General features: G+C 36.1%; 1 protein-coding gene across 1 annotated transcript; it reads right to left on the minus strand.

Moving 5' to 3' along the window:
- Positions 1–1777: 1777 nt before the first annotated feature.
- LOC135227055 (H/ACA ribonucleoprotein complex subunit 4-like) lies at positions 1778–26333 on the minus strand. The gene is made up of 12 exons (XM_064266867.1): positions 26195–26333; positions 16903–17066; positions 15788–16004; positions 14893–15017; positions 13872–13998; positions 11845–11958; positions 11533–11684; positions 11125–11254; positions 10125–10243; positions 9160–9342; positions 5548–5739; positions 1778–4544 (listed from the first exon to the last, which is right to left on the minus strand). Exons 1-12 carry the CDS (start codon positions 26277–26279, stop codon positions 4479–4481), a joined length of 1674 nt encoding a protein of 557 aa, XP_064122937.1. The 5' UTR covers positions 26280–26333; the 3' UTR covers positions 1778–4478.
- Between the last annotated feature and the right edge of the window lie 1512 nt (positions 26334–27845).

Raw genomic sequence — 27845 nt, forward strand, 5'->3', positions numbered from 1 at the left:
ATCAAAACAATTAAAGAAGCCTAAAGTTAGGACAGTCATTGCAACATTAATCTAAATAACTTTACTTGGCAAATATTAAATTGCAGAGGATAAGCTTAAATTAACAAATTCCCAATCAGAATTCAGACAAAATAGAGGGAAAAAAATTGTAAAATAGGCACCATTCCTACAAGACAATGATCAGAAGGTAGATCAAACGACTTAATGGCCTTGTTAGCACAACTATTATATCAGTCACACACACACAAGGTACATCAAACAACATATTAGCCTCGTTGGCAGAACTATATGTCACACACACACACACTATAAACGTGTGCTGCCGACCATGAATTTACAGACTTGGACTTGAAGGGTTGTGGCTTTAGAAGTTTCAAGCACCCCTCCTACATTTGGGTAAACTTTATTTAGGTTTCATTTTTGTTTTGTTTGTTTGTATGGTGCTTTTACATTGCATGGAACTAGTGGTTATTCAGCAACGGGACCAAGAGCTTTACGTGACTTCCGAGCCATGTTGAGAGTGAACTTCTATCACCAGAAATATACATCTCTCACTCCTCAATGGAATGGCCGAGAATCGAACCAGCGACCACCAAGGTGGGACGCCAGTACCATACCAACCATGGCACTGAGGCGCTGTTAAATTTAGGTTTGATGCATAAACTTAGTCTAGACATCTTATAAGATACTGGGAAAACTTAGTGTCTTCAAATGCCTTATATATATGTCTTCGAAAGGTTGGGCCAAGTAATGCATTGTCTATTTTGTTCGTATGATGTTTATACATTGCATGGAACCAGTGTTTATTCAGCAATGGGACCAATGGCGTTACGTGACTTCCAAACCACAGTGAACTTCTATCACATCTCTCACACCTCAATGGAATGGCAGAGAATTGAACTCACAGCCAATGAGGTTTATATGTAATGTAGTCCACATAAAAAAACTTTCAATTCATTCACTGAAGTAAATCTTAATTCTTTGCTTTTTACTTTTGCGACCACTCCAGGTTCAAGGAATTAACTTGATGACCTTAAGACATATTGTTAACAGATCAGATTCATTTTACAGTGGAGACCAAGGCCACAATTTACCTTCCTTGCCAAGGATATCTACACAAAACTACATCACAGCCTGTGGAGGCATTCAAAAAACACAAGGGTGCTTTTTAAACTTTCGGAAAAGTATTAATACTAGACCCCATTCTGTTTATAACTAACATTACATAACCCTGCTAACCTACCCTAAGCCATAACCCACATATTTGCTTGTAGCACATACGTAACTGATACCAATAAGTAAAGAACATCAGTCAGTCAGCAAATGCAAAATAAAGTCACCTAGCTACCATGTTTCATTACTTTGGAGGTCAAGTTATCTGGAACACAAAGGCCTAAGCTGAATTATACTTCCTTGTTTTATGTCAATTTCAAAATTTACATTAAACAAAAATTAAAGCTGAAATTATCAGTACACAACAAATGCAGCAATGAGAAACACACAAAAAAAAATTGCTTCCCAATAAGTTAATCAAAAATAACAATTGCATTCTGAATTAGAAAAGATCTACCTAGAACTGACGGTAGATACAGGACCCAAATTTTACTGATAAGAATATTCCCAGTAATACTTGAGCTAACTTTTGATTCAGTGAACTGTATTACTTTAACTGGCCCGTAAAACTAGCACACTTAAAATCAACTGCAGATGACTGACATTCACTTCTGACATGTTTCTGCAAATTTGAACATGACAAAGGTTAAAAGTAAAAAACATACAAACATTTCTGTTTATTAAGAAAAAACTAATACTAGTGATGTGTGGTCCTATCACTTGTCTTATTTTTTTAAGACTGCATTAACAGATAACATAAGAACTGGGATTGAAGCTGTCTCAAACAATAAAAAATATTGATATTTTCAGAGCATGTAAATATTAGAGTATCACAACAAATCTCATCTGAAAAGACAATAACTTACATCACTATAGTGCAGACAGCCCTCAGATTAGACAGTTATTCTACATGACTTGTGACTTGTGATAAACTGCAACAGGTACTAAACACATTTCCTATGGAAAATAAGATTCCATTATCACTTTCATATGATCTATGAACCCAACCCTTAGATAAAAAGTTTTTATCCCAGACACACTTAATAGTTCTGAGCAATTTTACAACAATCAGAAACCATTAGCCACTAATTATAGGTCAAAGGACATGCATGACAAGAGGCAATTTCAACAACAAATGCACAATCTCCTAAAAGCTATTAACATGAAATAAGTGAATTTAATTGTCTAAGATATTTTTGAGCAGTTTAATAAGGCATATGAGGAGGGGGATGAGCACAACCTTAGAACAATATACTTTAGCTGAAAAACAAATCAAGAGTTGATGACTAATGGAGGGTTCATGTTCGGCACATCACTTGGCACGATTGGCCAACTTTCAAGGCCAACTGAAGGCGTCTTTTATTCCTCATCACATATCAAGTGGAGGGTCTTCTCAACAATCTGCTAGAGGGAATATAGTCTGTGCAACCAGAAGTCAGTCAGACATCAGCTTTGCAATTATTTATTGACTAGCTTTTAGTTACACATTTTTGAGAAGCAAGGATATTCCTTAAACTTACTGGTGTAAACATGTTACAACCTATTGCAAAATTCTTGAACACAGACAGCTGGATTCTATCCTCTACCTGAAGACTTTCAACAATGAAATCTAAGTAACTATGGCAGTTAGTACACGGACAAATAAACACCTTTACTCCTGCAGATGAATCAAAATCTGCAATAACGGCATTACTATTTTCCCTGTAATACTCTCTAACGAGTATGTTTCACCTATATAAGATGACCTATAATACCATGAGGTTCTGTATCTATCACAGACAAAAAAAATAATTCAATTGAAATGGAAAACTATACAGAAAAACCACAAAACTGTTATTGGTAGCACTTGCTGTTCCAATCACTTTATCAAAATTCTCCCAAGAAAACTTAAACAGGAATGCAACATACATATACACAGCAGACAAACCATAAAGTATTAGTAATAAACACCTTTAAAATATATGCAACTTACTCCAAAAGCCATACTATGGTTGCTACTGCCTACACTCCCATATTGCAAAACATCAGTTAGGAGAATGTTACGCAGCCTATCACTACACGACAAATACCAAGTAAGTGAATAATCTTTGATTATAAATGATCTCCTCTTGACCTGCATTCAAATACCAATACTCTTTGGCACTGGTTATTCTACATACCTAAAAATGTTTACTGTCAAGTCTAAATAGGGGGTTCCACAAAATATTTTACTTGTTCTTTGGAATATACAGAATTAAATTTAATATAATTACTTTGTATCAAATGCAGCTATTAACAAAGAGGTATCTTCCACTAGTTAGAGGCTTGATAACCTAACCACCAACATTTATGCATACAAAAAAGTGACAGAAAAGAAATTCAAAAGTAGGGATTGCAATGCTGCTTCACAGCTGAAACACAAAAGGCAGAACAAATGCAAAAAGAAATGGCACTTCATAAGTCAGCAAAATATATTTCAGTTGCTCAAAGCATTACCATTCTGGACACCACTCAAGGCCTTCAATGAAATATTACATATACGTAGTAAGAAACAATGCACACAAAATCAAGACAGTGCAAGACTTATCTGAAAAAAATATATAATTACTCAAATGATGTATGTTTTACACAGGTAAAGGAAAACACAGTGATGGCCTATTCAATATATTCTCTCAGAAGAAAATAGTATAAAAAAATTTTTATAAAACAAATGATAAATTAACAAATAGCTACTCTGAAGCATGTACAAACTGTACATGATCAATGGTGTGGCCCTGCAATTATACAAGACTAATTAAAAAAAAATATACATATCCTGCATAGCTGGCCAATAATCACAAGTGTCTGCAAACAATTCAATGCTGTGTGGCAGTGTGTAATAGTCTTACTAATGTGGCACATAGCCAAACATGAGGCCAGCAATACTTCAGCACCAATACCCAATTCATTTATTCAGCTCAAGTACCTTACTTTAAAAAACCTAATTTAGTGAACCTTTAATTTAAAAACACACTAACACAATAATACTATCAAGTTTTTTCTACCAACTGCAAGATATAACATTTAATGTATCCAGAGGCTCAAGAAATTTAAGCTCTGCAACAGATTCAGACCATAAATGCAAAAGGAGTCGACTATTAACAAGGCCCGACCAAAAGAGAAAATCCACCCCGACACGAAATACAAACCTGCAATTATTTATTTGTGGGGTTTCCTACTACAACCCTTTCCATGAACACAAGAAGCACTTGAGGTGTAAATTTCTTCACCTACACAATCAATGGTCAAAATGTATTACACCACACTCACAATTGCACGGGCACACACAATTATGTAACAGCCATTGAATCACATGATGTCTAACTTCTTCTAAGCTCTAAATTTTTTCAATCAGCTTCTTCCTCTTTATGCTCCTTCTTCTTCTTCTTTTTCTTTTTCTTCTTTTCACCACTCTGCAAAAAAAGTAAATATGTTAATGTATATCTTAAGTTTTTACCAGACCACTGAACTGATTAACAGCTCTCCTGGGGCTGGCCCAAAGGATTAGATTTTACATGGTTAGGAACCAACTGGTTTCTTAGCAACTGGACCTACAGCTTATTGAGAGATCCAAACCACATTATATCGAGAACTGAATTTCTAAAAACCAGAAATAAATTCCTTTTCATTCCTCACTGGCGCACGTGGTAAGCACACTTGGGCTAGCAGATTAATCATGTTATAATGATTCATTTTGAATAAGAAATAGTTCATCCTTCAGGATGGATGGGCAAACAATCAACTCAGCATGAAAGGACTCGGTGCCTTTAAATTCCAGACATGCAAATTTAACAAAACTCAATTTATTAGGTGATAAGCCAAGTCTAAGATTCAAAAAAACTTATATTTTGTACTTCTGTGGTTTTTGGTTTCATAAGTATATGTGATTATTTTAAAAGTTCCAACCATGGTGTTCAATATAGTAACATATTGTAAAGTGGCTGCTGTACATTGTTAAATTTACATTTAAAAAGTAACATTTTTAAAAATGTATCTCTAAAATTAAATTAATATGGTATACTACAGATAATTACAGAATAATTGTTATGAGGGGGTTATTCTTTACTTTACACTGAAATGCCGTTCATCATATGACTCCAGGGTACTTAGTAATCAAGTAAGCCATACATCCATCTTTGTTATTTAAGAGGAAGAGCAGACCCCCCTTATGTCTGTAACACTGAGGTGCCAACGAGTTAAAACATTTCATTAGACCACTGAGAAAAGATTCATAAACCCCCTTATACTATGGAATTTGTACACAGAAACTTGTATTTTCACTAACAACCAACACATTGTACATCAACTTTTCATCAAACCCAACCTATTATACAGATATTAGATCATCTAAGGTGTTCAACAAATATTCATGGCCCAAAAAGTTTTATCTTCAAAATGCTTCAACTCTTGACCTACCTCAGTCTCCTCTCCAAGAGGCTCTTCAGTAACTTCCTGCTTAATCACAACTGAGGCTGGCTCCTCCTCATCCTCCTCCCTTTTCTTCTTCTTCTTCTTCTTCTTATCCTTCTTTGATGAACTGTCTCCAACAGAAGACTGAGCTAAGTCCATTTTGGTCTCACTGTCATCAGAGTCATCACATATTTTGCGCTGGGGTTAAAAAACAATTACCATCAATCACTCAAGCTCAATATCTTGAAAATACAAACTTCACATGACTAGGTCAAAGGATTTGAAGGAAATTACTTAATTCTATCAGGGATGCATTCCATCACAACCAATAACTGCAGACATGAGCCATTCTGAAATTTCCACCAGAACCAGTAGCTGCAGGCATATATGCCTTACTTCATGATATACAGCAGCCTAATTTAATAAAAGGCTTGTTGCATGTAAATAGAATCTATATTTTTCATTATTCAAGAAATATAAAATGTCAAAAAATTTAACAACTGTATAACTATGAAATCAAGTTTTGTAGAATTTTGGGACTGTCCCTTTACTTTAATAAACTTAGCTTTTAAAAGTGAAATTAAGATCTAAACTAAATTACTTTTACATTTGATTAGAGCAAATGCTTCCAAACAGCTATTTTATTGAGGTTTTATATATACAGCTATTTTATAGATGGTTACTTATATGAATTACCCCAAAACAATATCAACAAATTTCTGGAATTAACCCTTCAACTATTTAGCTGCGTGGGACTTTCATTAAAAGGTCTCATCCATGACATGGAACCAGTCTCCTCAGTTATACTTTTGGTTCTAGTTAGGCAGCTTGTAATAGATAATGCATTTCCCTCGTCATTGTAAGGAGCTTTTTTCTACATTCTAGTGATAAATTGCAACATTTGAATTCCAACTTAGGAACGAGGGCTAGACCTTCAGTAACCATGAAAATGCCATGAAGGGAGGAAGAATTCTCTCAATGATGAAGCAGTGCAAAGGCTTTTGTTTGGAAATGACCATAATAGTTGTAGATCTGAAATATCACATAGTTCTGATAGTGACTGTAGTGAACATGGTAATGCTTATAGCCAAACCTACCTTAGATAATTTTTTTAGCAGGTTTTATCAGAGATGATCATGAATCAGAGGAAATGGCAGGGGAGGAAGCAGATTTGCCAAGCACCACAGGCGGTGTGAGTAAACAAAGCAAAACGTGATAAAATTTGCAATGGGAAGACCACTGGAGATTCAGTTTATAAAATAAATTGGTGCTCTAAAACTTTTATTGTATATAATAAATTCACATTTTCTACAGAAGGTGAGGGCCTGTTTGATTTGATTTTGTGAGATTTTTCCAGATGAAATTTTTAGCCAAGAGCAAGCAGTCAATGTTTGCAAAAAAGATTTTTAAAATTAATAGCAAGAAAGGCATTAGTTTACTTCATGGTTTGAGGTATCACACTGAAATGAATTACTAATAGAAGCTACATCATTCATATTTTAATAATTTCCCAAGAATCATTTGCATAGTTCACCACACTAATAAAACATAAAATTACCACCACCACATAGCAGAACATTTAGGATACTTGACAAATCTTTCAAATTGTAAATATAGTACAAAACCTAATAAAGTACATACACAAAAGTTATACAACTAAGCAAACAAATTTAATTGTGGCCAAGTGTAACTCTTGAAAGTTGGAATTACTAGTTATGCCAAAACAAAGCTTTTTCCAGGCAGCAGACAGCTGCTCCTTTGCTTTTATTTTGATCCAAAATACAGCTTTGAATAATATCGAAACTGCCAAAACAACAATGCTTTTTCCAGGCAGCAGACAGCTGCTCCTTTGCTTTTATTTTTATCCAAAATACAGCTTTGAATAATATCGTAACTGCCATTTAACTAATAAAAGGCAACAAAACTTTTGTTACAATAGTATTACCCCTACAGATATTAGAATTTACCTCTTAAATGCCTGCTGCTCACCTAGCTCCAGATGACTTTTCTACTTCCAGGAACTGTTATGCTTCTACAACCAAACCTGCCTGCTTCCTACACAGTCATTCTCATGATTTTTCCTCCTGATATTATTTGTTCCTCACATTACCACTCTAGTAGCTCCAAGGGCTCTGTACTGCCGACTAAAGTAGCTTGCCAGCTCCACCTCTGCAACTCCCAATCCTCCTCTCTTGCTGCTTTTTCAAAGCTCCTACTCCTCCAACAGTCATCAATCTACCTGTTGTTTGTCATTATCAACCTAAACCAGAAGCTAGCTGCTCAACCTCCAACTCTAATTTCTGCCCTCATAAAAGATTTCAAAAGGACCCCACTGTCTTCTCAACAAGATGCTTCCAGCCAGTGAGAATCAAACCAACTGACAAACATCACCCATGGCCTTAACTTAGGTTCACCACACTTCCTTCAGTGGTTTCATGGCTAGCAGTGTCTTGGGCTCAGAAGTTTCATTACCTTCCTCCTTTGTGATAACTGTCAAAGATGCATAAATTGAACAACGAAGTAAAAATAATGAGCATATCAATATTGGTGAGGGCAACACTGAAGGAGATGCTAGAGTAGGCAGGCCCAGTCAACTCATCTACAAACAAACCAATCATGGCTGTGACATGAGCCTGGCACACTAACCAAAGATTTCCAGAATGCATACGAATAATGGAAATTACCTATTAGAAATGAAAATAACACTAACACAAGATTGCAAGTTATGTCATTTACCCAGAGGGGAGAATTTATAAAAACTCAATAAAGAAATTTACAAATCACTACAAACCACCATCTGAATGGAGAACAAGTATCCAGAAAAGGAACTAAACAAATGCAAATTATGGCCAATCCTGAAAACACAACTTAGTATACTTCTGCGCATACCATTGCAAGGAAAAATGAGCCCTGAAGAATGATGGAGTGTAGTCTATGCATGTGCAGATATTTTTTGTCTTTGTCTATGCATTTGCAGTGGTATTTTTTGTCTTTCAGTCTATGCATGTGCAGTGGTATTTTTTCTTAAGTATTCGCATGTCCAGTGGTATTTTTTCTTAAGTATTTGCATGTGCAGTGTTATTTTTTGTCTTCCTGAACATAAGTTGATGTACAGTTAACGGGGACTCATTTGCAGGGAAGGAGGGCTCACTTATGAGTAATGGTTTTACATGAAACAAATGCTATTATTGTATTTTCAGAAAACATCCACTCAGACCATTGCCCAAAGTAACAAACTGGAAGGCACACACAGATGAGAGCAAAATTGCATTAACAAATCAAGTTAAATAGCATCAGCTTTAGCAACACAATGAGTGTTCCTACATTATCTTCAATTATATGAACCAGACTGACAAACCTTCTCTCTTAGCATGACATTAAAAGTTCCATATTCATTTCTCAACCATGGCACCACTGTGATAAAAATATTACCAACCTCAAATTCAACCTAATTAGTAATTTTTGGTAAAAAAACAAAATTTCCACTCAATATAAAATTGAAACCTACTGACCATCACACCCCATAAATATCTGCAAACCGTCCACATAGGCTACAGCAGTAACACCAAGGTATATGTCCATACAAAAAACCAAATGTTTTTTGCTAACAGTTCTTACCTTTCTAGACTCCGCTGAAGGTTCAACAGGCTCCACTTTCACTGCAGATACTCCAGGGGGTGCAGCGCTTCCAGTATTTCGATAGTCTACATACTCTGCCAACCACTTGTCAGGAGTTTTTTCATTTGGCTTCCCATGATGATCTAATAAACCTTCTTTAATCATGGCTTTCTTCAAACTTGCCTGATAATAAAGAAGTGTAAATTGAAATACAGCCCAATACAAGAATTAACTGTTATTCAACAATATTTCAACTCTAAACAGTAATCACATTATTTTCTAATGGTTGTTCACTATAAAATATCAAAATTACTCATTTCAAAGTGATTCACACCCATGTCTTCTCTTCTGTTGTGAATTATGATTATGGCATTAACTTTTACTGTTATGGTTATAATGATGACAAGCTTTATTGGTATGGCTGTACTTGACAGCATTCTATTTAATCAGACTAAAGTGTATTGGGATCACACACAAGATCTTCCTAATTCAGGGCAAAAAATATTTCAAATTATTGCAGAAATAACAAATTAAGCCTTAATAAAAAGTCAGACACCAAATCTTAGTGTTCTCTATTATTCCTGGACAAGATCTCACAAGCATTTCTCAAATTATAATATCTCATAACCTGTAATTTATTTTATTTCAGAGGTAGATTTTAGGTTCTTGTGACGAAGTTCTCAAGCCACTGAATAAGCATAAAAAAAAGATATGAAGGTCCTTGTAACCTACTAACCTGTTTAGTAGAGCACAATAAAGCCAAACTAAATATCAAATTTGAAATGTACTTACTAAGAAATGACACTGCTGGACTTCCAAATTGCTTGTTCAAAACATTAGTTTTTAAATGGGAATTGAAAAATGGAAACCATAAAATACTACTGTAGCTAGATAGCTTTGTGGGGGAGAAAAAAAAAATTGGGGAGTGAAGACTGCAAAGAACTTTATTATTCAAACCCACATACCTTTGGTCCCAGTCCCCACTTCCGTGGATATGTATCTCTATCCATGAGTACTCTCTTGATCTTGGCTACAAACCCGTGATCACACGATGACATTGTGGAAGTAGTCATCAGAGCTATTGCTGCAATTACAAATATGAAAGTATCAATTAGGTTATTCAACCTTTTACTTTTATCAAAAGTAAACAAAAACATAATTATAAATTAAAAACCTATGCATTTTGCTAATATTACAGTATTGAACTCTACACTTTTACGATGAAGTTTCTAGAACACTTTTGTACAATTGGGTAATAAGGCAAACTCAGTGCATAAATTCAATAAATGTGTACCTAGTTTATGTACAAATTCAATTCATGTACAGTAGTCTACACTACCCTATGCTAGTCTTAACTGAACCTAGACAAGGTGCACAGCGTAAGAACAATGTTCCAATGAACAGCCCTAAAACAATTAAGAACAAATTATAAGCACATATAAATAATAATAATGTAAATCAAATCCATATATAGAACAGTACATGGAAAGAAATCAATGCATATCACTATGCCACCAAACACAGCCCAATAAACATTTTCCTTGACATACTCTCACACAATAATGTAGAGAACTGTACCTACAGGAACTAAAACCAATTACAATCAACATTACACCTTACACACAGCCGAGAAACTAATTGTTAATTTAAAGGGTTTTGAGCTAGTGAAACATGCTTGACTCAAAGTCTAGAATAGTGTGACACTCCAGGATTCATACCACTAACTGTGAAAGATGCTCTTAAATAAAAGGAGAAAGTTTGAGGGATATAAATAAAAGAACAGACAAAAAGGCAATAAGCAATGCAGAAGAATGCAAAATTTTTTCTACTGACCACAGTGCATCTCTTAGGGAACACAATCGATGGTACACACTTAACACCCATCATAAAACCTTCTCAGTCTTTACGGGTAAGTGCATGGCAATGGGTGCAAATCATAACTGGAGATACAGCAAATGAACTTACCCAAACAAACAGCTTCTCCTTTTGTAGTGCAAACAACAATCTGGTCCTCTACTTCAATGCCATTTTCATACCGCAAAACACCAGGCAACATAATTTTGGCCCCATAACACACTGCATTAACAGCAGAATCCTGAAGAGGAAAAATGTTAAAATTATATGGCTCCTATATCAATTTTAGAATTTCAAACTCCATGAGAATACATTAATCATTAAACAGTAATTTATGACGGCTTCTAAGAAATTAAATTCATCCTAAATTTAATCTGCAATTTCAAAGGCACTAAATATGGAAGCTCAACATTTCTCAGCTGCATGTCCTCCACATATATATATATATTAAGGTTGCAAATGTAAATAAAACATATAGTACAATGTTCTGATTTCAGTTACCCTTGAAAAACTGGTTACCTTCATTATTATTCTTTTATGAGATATGAGCATTCCTTCCATGGGCATAACTATTCTTCGAAGGTAGGATTCATCATGATGATTGTCGTACATCCACTGTGCATCTAGCACATCATGCATGGTTACCAAGTTGTCTTTTTCACCATGAATACCTGATTATGAAACAAAAATAAGGAACTGAAATAAGAGCACATCATTTTACTAATAAGAAATTATTTCAAAGTGCTGCAACATCATACATATTCTGGGCAGTTTCTGAGATACTCTACATCTACAGGTATTATCTTCATACACTGAAGGAATGCGACTAACCTGAACGGACTCTGCGAAGCTCCTGCATTTGACCACCAGTACCCAAGAAAAGACCCAGGTGCACACACATGGTTCGTATATAAGTCCCAGCTTCACAGCTCACCCAAAAAATACCTGGTTCACAAAGGTAATTCTGTTATTTCAGCAATAAAGTACAAAATGAACCTCAGTGATTAATCTTTTCTAACAATATCAGTGTAATATTTTAATACTATGCTTAGGATAAATGAAGCTGTGAGAACCCATAGAAAATATGGCAGTAATACACCAAGATATTCCTAGGAATAGATTAAGTCCAACATCCTGACTAATAGAAATATCTAGTTTTCTTGATATTACAAGCAGGATGAACCCATTGCATAAAAAACATCACAATTCCTACATGTAGTCTTTCTACAACTTTAATGGTCCACCAAAATACTAATTCAACATTCACAGCAGATCTGTTGCCAACACAACCCAGTGAAATAAATCAATCAACCAAACTCACTATGTAGCATGACTAACTTCTTTAGTTACCTTTGCAAAATACAAAATAACTAAAATACCTGCAAGCCAAGTTATGACAAGGACCAACATTTACACATGGCAGTTTCTTCTTATATAAGAAAAGACATCCAGCAATGAATTACTTTCACATCCTGAATGGCGCACACTGCAGATATGAGTGTTAATATATACAGTATTTCAAAATGAGAGAAGGCTAATCAAATTTAATAATCTAACCAGATTGGACTAAAATTCTTAATTCTAATTTCGACGCACCAAAAGGCTTTGCTGTTATAAATGCATTTCCATAAAAAAAAGGCCCAAATTGAGTTGTTATACTAATATACGACATGAATCACAATCTCAAATCTTGATAACTGGATACCGAACAACTTCGTGGAACAGATTTGACTTTCATTGCTGGATTACAGGCATAATCTGATTGTCATTGTTGGTTACTCTTTAAGAGAGAACTGTATTTGACTAATTACAAATACCTATGTGCTAGGTAATCTGAAGTAGTTGTCAAATATTCAATTGCCAAAAAAACCAATAAATTAAATTTAACACAAAGAAAAAGCTGCCAAAAAGTGGAATTGATTCAATTTAATACGATCAAAGAACAAATATATTGCAATACTCACTCCAAATTAAATATATAACAAGCTGCAAACAGATTTTCGGGGCATTTCTTTACATTACTATGGCATTTACCATTGAAATAAAATTTACATAAACATCACAATATTATCCCATGACCAAACTTGAAAAGCCCTAAGTTACTTGATATCAACCCAACATTTTCTAAACTCAGCAACACATCTGGTATTTCTGTAGTGTCCTAAATTATAGAATAATTAATTCTTAACCCTACAACCCAGTCTCAAGTACTGGTATGCATGTATTCTCAAATTTTAACTTAATCATCATACTGCTTTGGTTAATCTGTGACCTTGTCTAATGTGTCTTTTTAAGTTTCTAAACACTAATATTGTTCTTTTTCTTTTAAATTTATACAATATTTTCCAAACATTCTGCTTTGGTGTCTTTTTTGTTTAATTTGCCATTTCGCTTTCTTTTTATATAATTACATCTAACACAAGGTCTATACACATCATCTTAAGAAGTACTTCTCCAAGTTTGGTATAAAACCATGTCAGAAAACAAATACAAGCAGAAAGAGATTGCATAACTGACCCAAGACATTCCTTGTTTTTATTACTAAAAAAAAATTCCATTCAATGAAATGCTCTTTCAGTTTTGTCATAGAGCAAAATATTGTAATGGATAAAAAAAGGGTTGAAGCTTGCTCATAAACCTGCAAAATACACTTATTGTTACTTTTCTCTGAGAGAAGTATACAATTGAATTTCTGGAGGAAACCTATCCAAGCACCTAACAATTTTTCATTTACGACCCCAAACCAGATGAATGCCCACATTGCAAAAAGTTATATGGACCAAATTACAGTACATACAAAACCCACACACTTACCAACCTTAAAACTAATTAATATAATTTCAATCATTAAAACATACCCATATTTTGGTCCTGGTCATACTCTAAAAGTTTCATGTCATATATATTTCGTACACGAAGTTGCCGTTTGACCGCAGATATTAGTGGTGGTCGCTGGAACTGTGCCCCCTTCATTTTCTCAATTGTCTACCAAAAGAGAAGACAATGTGTTTGCAATGACAATGGGGTAGGGCAGACTTGTCTAGTATTAATTTGGTTCCCATCTCACAGATAAGGAACAGGAAAAACGAAAGCACTACAGAACTTTCAACATGTTCTACATTTAATTATAACACCCCGTAACAGGATTCTTCTTACTGTAAATGTGCAAATATCGTCCAATTACAAAATGCTGACAAAGTGATGTCATATCAAATTTAGAGTGGGTAACTATTATTGCACAGAAGAGTAAGCAAATCCTACCATAAGGGCTCATATAATCAAACTCATACACTGGAAATATATACTGAAAATAAAATACAATCACTTCCTCCAATATTATTAGCTAACTTAACCTATTTAAAATCTTTAAACCATATCCTATCTAAAATCTTTAAAAAATCAAATCAGAATTTTATGCTGCACACAAGACAACATCCCGACACATTAAATTATAAAACAACTGAAAATAAAACCTAGCATGTCAACAACAAAAGTTTTACATCAACCCCCCTTTAAAATATAAAATTCAGCAACCAAACCACAACCCAAGAGAAAAACAAGTACATTAATAACTGAATTCTATAATCAATTTCAAAAGGCTCAATAAAAATACTGCAGTATCGAAAACTTTGAGATACAAGAATTGCCTAGTGCCAACACTACTGTACTTAAGTTTCTATCTACTGTAAGCTATGATTACTGACTTGCATAACTACTGTACTGCTACCCTCAAGAAAAGGCCACTTGTCAAAGTACGTTATAAGAGAACATTTTTTGTGTCCACTACCCGCATTATGACCACGAAAAACACTTAAAAAAACAGTTAGGCAAAACAACCATAGCAGTTCCATATGACATCTCTCTAAAAGGAAAACTTACATGTTTCAATTTATGCATATCTTCGTAACGTTCATGGAGACGGAAAATACATACATACTCCTTGCCTGCTCCCTGCTGAGATTTTACTAACCTCGTTGCCCTCTCAAGGCACACAATTAAACAACCTGTAATGAAAGAGCCCCTTGAGATTTACAATCACTTTTATAATTATCAGAATAGAAATGAATAAAATAGAATATAGGATTTAGGCCAAAGGCCAAGCGCTGAGACATATGAGGTCACTCAGCGCTGAAAGGGAAATTGACAGTATAGAAGTTTGAAGGGTGTTACAGGAAGAACACATTGAAGTTGCACTGCGAAACAATTGTTGGATAAGGCGGAAAGTCAGATGGAAGAGAATATGAACGGAGGTACAGTAAAAGGAATGAAATATGCTGTAGCTAAGGGCCAAAGTGACACTGCAAATACCCTTAAGCAATGTCTATAGTGCACCAATTGAGGTACACTGACAGCACTAACGCTTATGGATATTATGATTATTACTATTAGTTTTGATAAGTGATTTTGCAAATGAAAAATATATAGGCAGTACAGCTTCTATATCAAACTGGATTGGTCACATGAACCAGAGTTACTATACCTCAGTGACATGATTGATATGGTTTGGCTTTGACAGGAATAAATTTTCAGGAATAAATTTACCAAGCTCTTACAACTTACTAAAAATCCATATACAGTAGCAACATACTGTGATGGAAGAATTGTGGATCAGCTGAGAGAAAGCAAAGTTTGGTATCAAGTGGAAAGTCTTAAGGTTACATTTTCTGTACACCCCTCAAGGGCAGTCATAGCTTAGAGAATTAATAGCTTTTGCACATGTAACTTATACATAACCAAGGTGTACAGGGACCTAAAATAAAACATCATCACTCACCAGTAACTTTGGGATCCAAAGTCCCAGAGTGGCCTGTTTTCTCTAAACGTAAGATGCGTTTGATCCAAGCTACAACTTCGTGAGAGGAAGGATTAGCCGGTTTATCTAAGTTGATATAACCTGTCTTGAGGTACTCTTGTAAAGAGCGCTTCAAAGGAGAACAGCCATGAGGTAAAGGCGTGTAGTGGTTTGTGCGAACATTGAGCTTATCAAAGTTCTGGAAAACAAAAAAATTTTATTGAAAACATGACAAAGAATACTTTCCTATAGTACAGTAACAAAGTTCAATAGAACTCATTTATCTGGATCACAGTGTGAAACCTCTGGACAGATCATCCAAAAACTGTGCTAGAGAGTTTACATTTTGGCCCAAGTAAGAGAATGAGCTTCCATTCAACTTTTTTTTTATTTCCATTCATCTTTTTTTATCAAGTCTGTTTGCTGATTTCTATTACTGGTACACAGCAGGTGTTATAAACAGATTCACTGCAATCTATGGATTCCTTATTTGAAGGATAGTTACTGGACAGAAATAGTTTGAGTAGTCTAACCCATTGCAATGGAAATAAAATTCTTGTGCAAACATTTTGCTTGCTAGTGTAGCATTTCAAAAGCTCAAATATAAAATATTAAAATTTTTGTTCTATTACCCGACATGCTGAAAAAATCAACAAGCAAAGATACTACAACACCATGCTTCACAACCAAACTAAGAACTGTGACTGATGAGAGAACAGAAATCTTGACCAGACAGCACCCAAAAATGGTAAATAGTTACTAACAGGTGAAAAGGTGGTGTCATGGCAATCACCAACCTACCACCAATTTAACTCCTTGTTACTTAGCTTACTTAGCTTCAATGACCATTCCCAGCCCAAGCCAGGAATACTTTAAACAGATATTTTGAATGGCAGTAACACTATAAGGATGCTTTGTATGCCAGGAATACTATACTGCAGTGGGGATGTTTTATATGCCGGTAAAACTATAATGGGGTTATTTTTATGCCAGAAATACTATAATGTGGATGTGTTGTATTCTCATAACACTCTTTATTATGCCTATAAAAAAAACCTGAAAACTTCCCATAACACTGAAAAGTAATCATTACCCACCTTTAGCAATAATGGCCACTCGGAGGCATCTATTTCTTTGGCAGGTAATTCGGAGGGTTTAATAAAGTATTTGGCTTCTGATGCTTCTTCAGGTACAACCTCCCTGCTCTTTTTCTTCTTCTTTTTCACTTCATGCGCCTCCATTCCTAGAATACCTGTGATACCTGAAATGTTGTAAGTACAATTAAAGGTAAAACATAAGGATCTATAGAAAATAAATTTAAGAACAATAAGTACAAATTTGACCTTATCCCTTCATAATAAGCATTATATGTACTATATGGTAAATAGTGTACACAATTCACCAGCTCCATTAGGAATGTATATTTATGGACAGCAGTCAACTTGACTGCCATGTTAACCACATGGATGTCTAGTGTACATGTACAGTATTTACATTTTCATCTCAGGGTGAATTGTAAAAAAACCAAGAAATGGCTATGAGATCAAAAAGTAATACAGAATCTTGAAGGTGAACATTGTGAGCAGTATCACAGTAAGTTTGAGAAATATCAAGTAGAATAGGGTGGGGGGGAAAAGTTTGTACAGCAGAAATTATTTTGAATGACATGAAATGTATAAAGCTGCAGTAGTCCTCGGTTTTCAAGGATTGAAAGGCAATAAACAAAAAAATGCATTTTTTCACCTACTAAGTCGACAGGTCTTACTCCACTAAGTAATGATACTAGATGTGGTCTAAGGCAGTTGCATTAGAGAAGTAATGTCTATGCTCAATACTGTGGGGATTATCTCAACAAACAAGGCAAACCCTACAAGAGACTCTACAGCACCAAGTTCTTTTGCAGGAAAGAGTGAAAGATGGATTGCTCATTAACCTGAGGGATGGAAAAACTGCAAGTACTCCAGCAACGCCACCAACAATGCAGGAGTTGACAGTGGGGAACCATGACTGCAGTGTTGTCTCACCAGGGGAGAACTTAGTATGCACACTTGCAGCAGCACTGTCAGAAAGCATGTGCTGGGTCACTCTCCTCCTGTTCACTGGTTTAATTGGTAAGCCAGAATGGAACATGTTATTGCCTTGGTAGCAAGCACAATCCTGGAGGAAGGCACCAGAAAGATTCAACAATGTTAAACGTAGCACAATCCCCCTCTAAAAGACATCAGCAAACATCTTATGACCTTTTCAACTGCTTGCAGAATATATCTACTACAAAGGAGACCAGTCACCAAACTCCTCATAGGGTATCAGTACAGTAGGACCCAACCCTGCCAAAAACTAACCTGGTTAAACTAGGTTCACACCATGGACATAAAGCCTCCACATACCCAGTTATGTCCTTCACTATTTTATTTTTCTCCAATGTTGAAACATCATATATATGGTATAAAATAGCTTTTAATTCTAGTCAGGATGCCAAAAACAGAAAACTAGATTCCACCATAATTCAAAACCCTGTATTAGGCAATGTATCTTTACAAATCACCACACCTTATATTATAATGCTGCATCTGCTTTGTTTGTAATTATAATACATTAGTGTGTAAATGCTTATCACTATTTTAATTATGACCTGTTGATAATTACTGTATACTATAGTTGCCCATTGTAGACTGTTTGTGTACTATCAACTGCTTTTTATGAGACTTTTTTTCTTTTTAACAACATTTTGTTCTCTACATAATTTGAATCTGGAGGGAGATGGGATATGTTTCCTATCAAAAGCTTTAATCCCTATTAACCAGTAAAACTGCAGACTGCTACAATGGCATGATAGCCGCCAGTCCAAATATTTACCATCTTCTTTGTCTGGGGTAGCATTCAGCATAAGGGGTAGCAAATTATTTTGGGGGGGGGTTAGGGACAATGAAGTTTACCCAGCCAAGTTAGGACACATGGTTAGAAAGCAGAGCAAGGGGTGACAAATTACTTGGGGGGATCCAGGGGAGGTGAAGCCCCTGTGGCCAGGTTAGGGCATGGTGTCCAAGGTTAGGTTTGGTAAAGATATGGTTTAGTCAATTCCCTCAGAAATGCCAGACACCTTACTCTGCATTTCCTCCTTTGTTCATGTTTTGTTTATACTGACCATCTTTTGTCTGTTTTTAAAATCATCCCCAAAGGACTAATACTCACAACACAACACAATCTGCACCTATCAGTTGGTTACTGAACTAGAGGGTAGTAGTACGTAGTAGTCTGCAGTTTTATCCACCAGCCTACATAAAATTTTAAAGACTTCCCTAAACATAGAGGACTACTTTGTAAACATATATACTATAGGTAATCAGTCTGGTTATTTTTCGGTCGAGTCCACCCACCTCCTACGTTGTAATTTATATTTTCCTTGGGTAAAACACGTGAATGCAAAGATAATTATTCAAAATACATTATCTGCGCAAATGCATAATAACAGAGGAAAAAATAATCAAATCACAGTAAGAATACACTTTTTCTAAGTTCTTCGTTGATGTTTCCACTGTCACGAAGAGCCGCTCTTGTTTCTTCGTATGCTCGTTTTCTTTCTACTGACCCCTCCCCATTGTTCACTGTGACAATTTCCTCTTACATGTGCAGTAGCTCCACCTACTGATCGTTGTCCTCTACGTCCATGTAATGCAATATTATTCGCTAATGGATTTTGCCCAGTCACAACTCTTATATATTTTTGTACTAAGTTTCGATTGGCTTTTCATGAAAGACAACAGGTTCTTCCCAACATAAAAAATTTCAGTTCAACGATGGCCTTTGTGTTGGAAAGTCGTAGGTGTGCCTACTGAGACTTATGAGGTACTATCACGATTTATCCTTTTTACGAGAACATGCTGTTTATCCTTTTTACCAGAACATGCTGTTACCTAGAGAAGTAAAGTCCCCGAAGTCTGATAAGCCGTGCTTTCTAAGGTCAGATCGACATCAATAAGGTAAGACAATTTGTCATTTTAAGCACAATTTTTTGGGGGGAGGGGGGTTGCAGAGGGGCAAAGCCCCCCAAGTAAGGATAACCTCCCCTAGGTTAGGTTAGGTGGGTTTGTTAGGTTAGAATACTTTTATTTAACACATTTTCTGATTACCCACTTTTGAAAATCGTGGTTTAGAAAATAGGACGATTTAGAAAACAGAGCTCGAGATAGCTACCTCGTCCCGAGTCACTCCGTAAGTGCTCTTTCACCCTCTTATGTTTACATGGAAAACAATTTTTTTTTTTTTTGGCTGTTTTGTATTTTGGTGTTAAAATCTTCCGCTTATTCCTCGTTTTTGTTTTCCCCAACCCAGAAACCAACCCCCCCCCTTTCCCACAACAAAAAATTACCACCAGCCTACATCAAATTTTTTAGACTTCCCTAAACATATTGGTATACTATGTAAATATATATACTACAGGTAAAAATGTTAAATTTTTTATCAATTTGTATTTTTCATAACCAACAAACCTGAGGACTTAAGATTAGGATAATGTTAGCGCCAAGCTGGAAACTGGTAGAGTTAATAAAAAGAACTTGTGTGATCCAGGGACTATTGGCTTCTGTACAAGGTCACTGGGTATTGTAGTTCCCAGAATGACCCTGGCGTCCAGTGACCTATCAGTTACTTTCCTACTGCCTTTAAGATAGGATGTGATTACTTTCTATCTGTTTAAAGCCAGTTTAGTTTGCCTGTTTAATTCATATTCACCAAGGGAAATTTCTTCAGTATCTCGCAAGAGACAAAGGAAATGCCCTGGAGTGAGTGAATTTGATGATTACTATTGCACCCAAATGGTTCAAATAGAAAAAGACATGAACAAAACCTATACAAAAAAGCAATAAATATTCGGGCCGGCGACAAGCAAAAAACAAGGGCAAGGTAGTAGGGTAAATGACCGAGCACCGACATAACTGCCACCTCTCCCGGAACGTGGCCACCTTCCCGAAAAAGTACTTGACTTCCCATGAGCATCAGTCAAGAGTTGTGGCCCATCCAGGCAACACATCAAAACCTCTACTCACACTGAGACCTCTACTTTCCTCTTGAAGTATGTAATTTTCTCCTAAATTATGAAATAAAGGCATAATTTCCCATTAAACAGTTTAATGAAGGTCTAGCCATGGGCAATGCTAACTTACGCCACTACACTCAAAATTTTTACTTAAAACATCTTACATGTAGACGACTGACACCATCTCAATGTTTGCGGTCACTTGAATACACATAGTACCCATTTGCTGTGCTAAATCCACAAAACATTTGTACCCATAGATGCTGATACAGTTTCCTTACAACAACAGTAAACAATGACATTGTTCGAGATGTGGCCAGGGGAATCTTGCAAATTTTCGGGGGTGCCAGTACAGTAGATACCTTATAGCACCTATTTTTATGATTTAAGGTGAAGATTTTGAATACTCAGAATAAGTTATGAATTTCCAATACAAAAGATATCTTATTCCAATCATAATTTGACCTTTCACAATGCATTTTATAAATTCCATTTGCCGTTACGTTCCATGGCCATGCAGTCAGAGGTCACATGATCATCTGGGCCTGGGCCACAACAAAGATTTATTGCCATAAGAAATCAAAAGGCCCAGATTTGAATCGACCATAAATCGTTAATAGTATAAGGAAGTTAGCACTTAGACCCATATAAACTGATAAATAACTCAAGTATTTATATACTGTTATTTAAAATATAAATATGCTGAGTGGCCATTTAATTTACTGTCGGTAGTTCTCGTTTTCATATTTCCCTCCGTAGCATTACCTTTATTTATGCTATTGTGTATATATAGGTATATATTTACACTTTTCTCAATCAAATCATAAGGGTCTCAATGTTAACTTTCCTCTACTATTGACGATTTTCCGTCTGTTTCAAAGTCGGCCCCATTCATTTCTTTACATAGCGAAAACAGATAAGGTTGCCTGATCAGTGGTGATTGCATTTACACTTCCGGGGACTCTAGTCCTAGCATGCAATCATTAAGGGTATATTTATTTCAGCCATAATTATTATTTATTTAAAAAAAAAAAAAAAAAAAAAAAAAAAAAAAAAAAAAGGCAAAATATTGATATGGACTTAAATCAATGAAAAGTGCTGGCAACAAAATAGAAATTTTTTTTGTCAAACTAATTCACTAATGCGTCGTTCTGCTCGCAAGTGTTTATGACAGCCAGATATACAATAAGGCTAAAAAATTGTTCCCACCACAGTTTGCTGTGAAAACTCATATATTTCAAGTGGAATGTGGAGTGAATTAAGAACAAATGGTATAATTACCATTCAGATATGCACTGTGGAGTTTCTGTCGTGCTGACAGCAAGGATAAAACCACCAATTACAAGGTAACAACACATTTCAGTTGAAAACATGACCCGGGGATAAGACGACTCATACTTTCACTACCTAATATTATGGCAACAAAATATTGTTTTATTGTGCTGATTACAACAACAATCTTGAGTAATATCAATAAATGTTACATGCATACACAAAAAATTGTTCAATGAGCACTGGGAAGGACATGGCTTCTGTGAGGGACGAGCGTCATGTCCTGTACAGTAGACACCTTATAGCACCTACTTTTATATGATTTAAGGTGAAGATTTTGAATACTCAGAATAAGTTATGAATTTCCAATACGAAAGATATCTTATTCCAATCATAATTTGACCTTTCACAATGCATTTTATAAATTCCATTTGCCGTTACGTTCCATGGCCATGCAGTCAGAGGTCACATGATCATCTGGGCCTGGGCCACAACAAAGATTTATTGCCATAAGAAATCAAAAGGCCCAGATTTGAATCGACCATAAATCGTTAATAGTATAAGGAAGTTAGCACTTAGACCCATATAAACTGATAAATAACTCAAGTATTTATATACTGTTATTTAAAATATAAATATGCTGAGTGGCCATTTAATTTACTGTCGGTAGTTCTCGTTTTTATATATTTTTATTTACCTTTATTTATGCTATTGTGTATATATAGGTATATATTTACACTTTTCTCAATCAAATCATAAGGGTCTCAATGTTAACTTTCCTCTACTATTGACGATTTTCCGTCTGTTTCAAAGTCGGCCCCTTTCATTTCTTACATAGCGAAAACAGATAAGTGACCTGATCAGTGGTGATTGCATTACACTTCCGGGGACTCTAGTCCTAGCATGCAATCATTAAAGGGTATATTTATTTCAGCCATAATTATTATTTAAAAAAAAAAAGGCAAAATATTGATATGGACTTAAATCAATGAAAAGTGCTGGCAACAAAATAGAAATTTTTTTTGTCAAACTAATTCACTAATGCGTCGTCTGCTCGCATGTTTATGACAGCCAGATATACAATAAGGCTAAAAAATTGTTCCCACCAGTTTTGCTGTGAAAACTCATGTATTTCAAGTGGAATGTGGAGTGAATTAAGAACAAATTGTATAATTACATTCAGATATGCACTGTGGAGTTTCTGTTGTGATGACAGCAAGGATAAAACCACCAATTACAAGGTAACAACACATTTCAGTTGAAAACATGACCCAGGGAATAAGACGACTCATACTTTCACTACCTAATATTGGCAACAAAATATTGTTTTATTGTGCTGATTACAACAACAATCTTGAGTAATATCAATAAATGTTACATGCATACACAAAAATTGTTCAAATGAGCACTGGGAAGGACATGGCCTTTCTGTGAGGGACGAGCGTCATGTCCTGAAGGGATGCCATATTGGATTCAAAAATGCCTTAAAACCATACCTTACAGACTTCACATGCTTATTTTACTTCGTATGGCGGTTTCATACATCTCATTTTGTTGAAACGTCAATCTTTTTAATGGTATGCTTAAAGATTTAATTGTATTATTGTTTCACCAATTAAATATAGAGTGAAAAGGTGGTCTTTCTACGAGTGGATATGTCACCACTCGGTCAGTTACCCTACCTATACTCTGTTTTTTTTTCATCTGTCCATCCGCCTGTGGTGTTTTTGTATGGTAACACTGCATCCCGGGCTTTAGATAGTTACGCTGTGTGTAAGTTTTAGGTAAATAAAAGGATATCTGGGTGTACATTTGCAACTGAAAAGTGTTTTCTTAATTTACTGTATGCGAATTACACCGTTAATATTCGAAATAAGATATTATTATAATCGTTGAATGTAAGCTGAATGTAACTGTCTAAAGCCCGGGACGCAGTGTTACCATACAAAAACACCACAGGCGGATGGACAGACGGAAAAAAACAGAGTATAGTCATAAGTTTAACCTATATATAAATATATAACAGCTACAGGTATAACCTACTTGAGCACTCAACCTATCACTTTATGCATAGGCCAGGGTGGCCTGGATCAAACCACTTGTTTGTTTGTTTGTTTGTATGGCGTTTTTATGTTGCATGGAACCAGTGGTTATTCAGCAACGGGACCAACGTCGAGAGTGAACTTCTATCACCAGAAATAGATATTTCTCACACCTCGGTGGAATATCCGAGAATCGAACTCGCGGCCACCAAGGTGGTGCACCAACACAATACCGACCATGCCACTGAGGCACTGGAGCTGGGTCCATGAAGGGTTAGGCTATGCCTCTTAACATGGCTTTAGTTTTGAGGCCTACTACTAGGTATCCTAAGAACATTGATTTAACAACTCACCATAGCGTAGGACCACCATTAGAATAGTTAAAGTTTATCATTGTCAAAGGTTACCTTCCATAGGGTTAACAACCAAGTGGACTGGCTGCGGCCACCTTAACCGTGTTCGGACCCACCTTCAGATAAAAGTACTTTAACACATCCTGACACCGGAGATGGGCACCAGTCATGAGTCTCATGTCTCAAGGTGTTGCTCCCATGACCTATGACTCGTAACTGGTGCCCATCTCATGTCAGGACGTGTTAAAGTACTTTGGTATTTCTACAGCAGCAGTCCACACGGACTGCAAGGAACATAACCGCGGATACGACATCCACTAGGGATTTGGACGTCCAATGTATTTTGCAGTGTTAAGTACTGGGGTTGTTTACACTTTACCGGGCCAGTTGCTCCCTACTTTGTTTGTTGTTGTTTGGTATCGCGACACCCAAATCTCCGCCACGGTAAGTAGCCTTACTGTAACCCCTGTGGTTAGCGCGCGCAGCGCAACCATTACCTCTTGCCAGAACATGCCGTGCCTGCCAAGAATCTTTAAATTTGCGGATAAGGGCGCGAAGCGCCGTTCCGCCACGGCCTTTCTGACAGCACACATAAATCGATCGTCGCGGATATGTAGTAGCTCCCTACTTTGTTTGTTGTTGTTTTGGTATCGCCGCCATATTGGTTTTGGTGTTCTTCCGCCGATTTCGGTCGGCGGTCGAGTGGGCCCGCTAATCTGTAAGTGCTCCAAGTACTGGCCCCTGGGGGGTTATACAGTCGTCCGAATAAATATTACTTAAAATTCTTATTCAGTAGGTAAAACTGCATAGGAAAACCGCAACTGCCATAGTCTAGGCCGCCGCGGATAAGTACCCTAGATCTACCAGTACTTTTTCTGAAGGTGGGTCCGAACACGGTTAATGTGGCCGCAGCTTGTCCACTTGGTCGTTTACCCTATGACAACCATTAGGCAAAGCTTAGGTTATGTTGGCAATAGCTAAAGCTGGGCCTATGACTACCACTAGGCTTCAACTACCAAAATTGGCTAGGCCTCTAATCAAAGCTAGCTTAATTACTACGTGTAACAAGGTACAGCTTATGGTTATACCTAAGTGGAATTGTGTGGGGCGCGTGTAGTATGGAGGTACCTAGGGCAAGAGTCTTGCCCTCTTACGAATACCTACCTAGGTATTAGGCTAGGGATAATACCATCGACAATACCCAATCAAAATAAAGATCATTACCAAAACCCACTACGTACAATTATATATAACAGTGACCCAGCAGTAAGTTTCCGTCAAATTAAGGGAAGCTTCAGCTTAAGCTTTAAGAATTGAGCTTCGAAACGCAACGTGGGTTTGGCTTCATGTTTTCGGTCTTTGGAATGAAAAGGACTGCAGCAGCAAGATGCACCCGAGAATTCTGGAATGGCAACCCGTAAACAGAGGAAGCGACCAGACTGTCACATTTCCAACAAATTGCCAAAAAGCAAAGGCACACCGGGAGGTCCCACAGCCTGGCCACAACATTCAAATGCAAGAAATCAATTCGCAGTTTTGAAGGCCTGATACACCTTTACGAAGACGTTTCGACATCATGCACGTGGATCAACATTATACTTAACCACTGTCATTCACTACACTGAACAAAATATGACTTCAATACTCGGAAACCTCCGATATGACGAGTTAAATAGGGAGTGTGTACCGTTTTCTGCCATGTTTGTTGTTGGAGCACGTGCGTAGACGGGCTCCCGACTCGGATTCTGAGTCTGGAGGCGGCAGGCAGACATTCGTGATTCAGAAAATATTAAATTTTATATCTCGCGACTTTTTACTCATTAAGGTATGTTTTTTGGTTAAAGATTAATTATTGATGTTATTCTAGAATGCTTTAACTGTCTGTGGTCGTAAATATATATAGTTCTTATTTAATTTTCCCAGACGAGGGAGTACAGACCTAAAACATTTTGAACAGCCATGCGGCGTTAGCCGAGGTGTCCTAAAATTCAATTGAAAATAGAAAGAAAAGCCATCTACTTGGTATTTCTGTCGTCTCTTACCTCTCCTAATCGTTCTGTATATTACAGTTAGCACTGTTTTAAGTCAGATTAGTAGCCATTAGCAAAAGATTGAACATCCTTTTGAACGAAATGACAGTTAGTGAATAAAAATAGTAAAATTTCAAGAGTGCTGTCTGTTTGATGAAAAAAAATTATCTCTACAGGGAAATAGAAATTTTTGACATTTTTGTTCCTCGCAAGTCTTCATTGTTGTTTCTATGTGACATGCAACGTAGAATATTAAACGTCTTTGCATAAAAAACTGTTCAATTAAGGAAACTGCAGAATCCCACTGGAGATAACGGAATACATCTTCATTTTAGGGGCCCTCTTTGGGTCTTCATTTGGTCCATCTGACTGGCCCCATTTGTTTCTTAGTCTATAGTTGTTTTTTTTAATAATTTGTTCTCTCATGTTAATAAAGTGTTGAATAGGTGTTCCTTGTTTTTATTTCTGCGGGCTGCTGAAGAGCAAGAGCCGGTGTCAGCCCAAGGCTGGCTGAATCGGTAAGTTTTCACATCATTTTATTTCATGAGACTAGCTACTGAAAAGTTTGGGTGCCATCTATTCAAGTTTATATTTGTCAACGCCATGTTTTATTATGCCTGATTCAACAGATTGGTAATGAATATTCAAGGTGTGCGTGATCCTAAACCTATGGGAATATATTCATTCCCGTAACTTTTACAGTAAAGTAAAGATAGATCACGCACTGTTATCATTCGTCTTGTTTCACTACATTTAATATTGATTTAAAATATTTAAATGTCCACCATTTAGTACTCATAAAGTCCTCGCTGTATTCATCTATTGTCACCGGGTATTACTTATTTTGCATTATTTTCATATCAAAGTTTTTAGGTATAATTTTTATCATTTATACATTTTGTAATTTGATTGTCCTTTAGTTTTGATCTTTTTCTGCTCGTGTCGAAGTTATGTTCACGTCTTTGATCATAATCTTCTGCCTTATCTACAAAATTGGTAGCTATAACTGTGTATCATTTTGATTTTTTTTTTTTTACTTTTTGAAAAGTAGATTATATATATATATATAGTATATATATATATATACTATATATATAATATATATATATATATATATATATATGTGTGTGTGTGTGTGTGTGTGTGTGTGTGTGTGTTTATTATATTACTAAATAAATACTATCAGTCATAGGACTCTGCCATGTGGTACTCCTCATATGGCTGTTTACTGTTTTCGTCTCATCTGAAAAGATTTACTGGCGGAATGTGTCTATAAGCCATTCAACTTTCAAGTGCATCTCCTTCACT

The sequence above is a fragment of the Macrobrachium nipponense genome, chromosome 15, assembly GCF_015104395.2.
Source record: "Macrobrachium nipponense isolate FS-2020 chromosome 15, ASM1510439v2, whole genome shotgun sequence".
NCBI lineage: Eukaryota > Metazoa > Arthropoda > Malacostraca > Decapoda > Palaemonidae > Macrobrachium > Macrobrachium nipponense.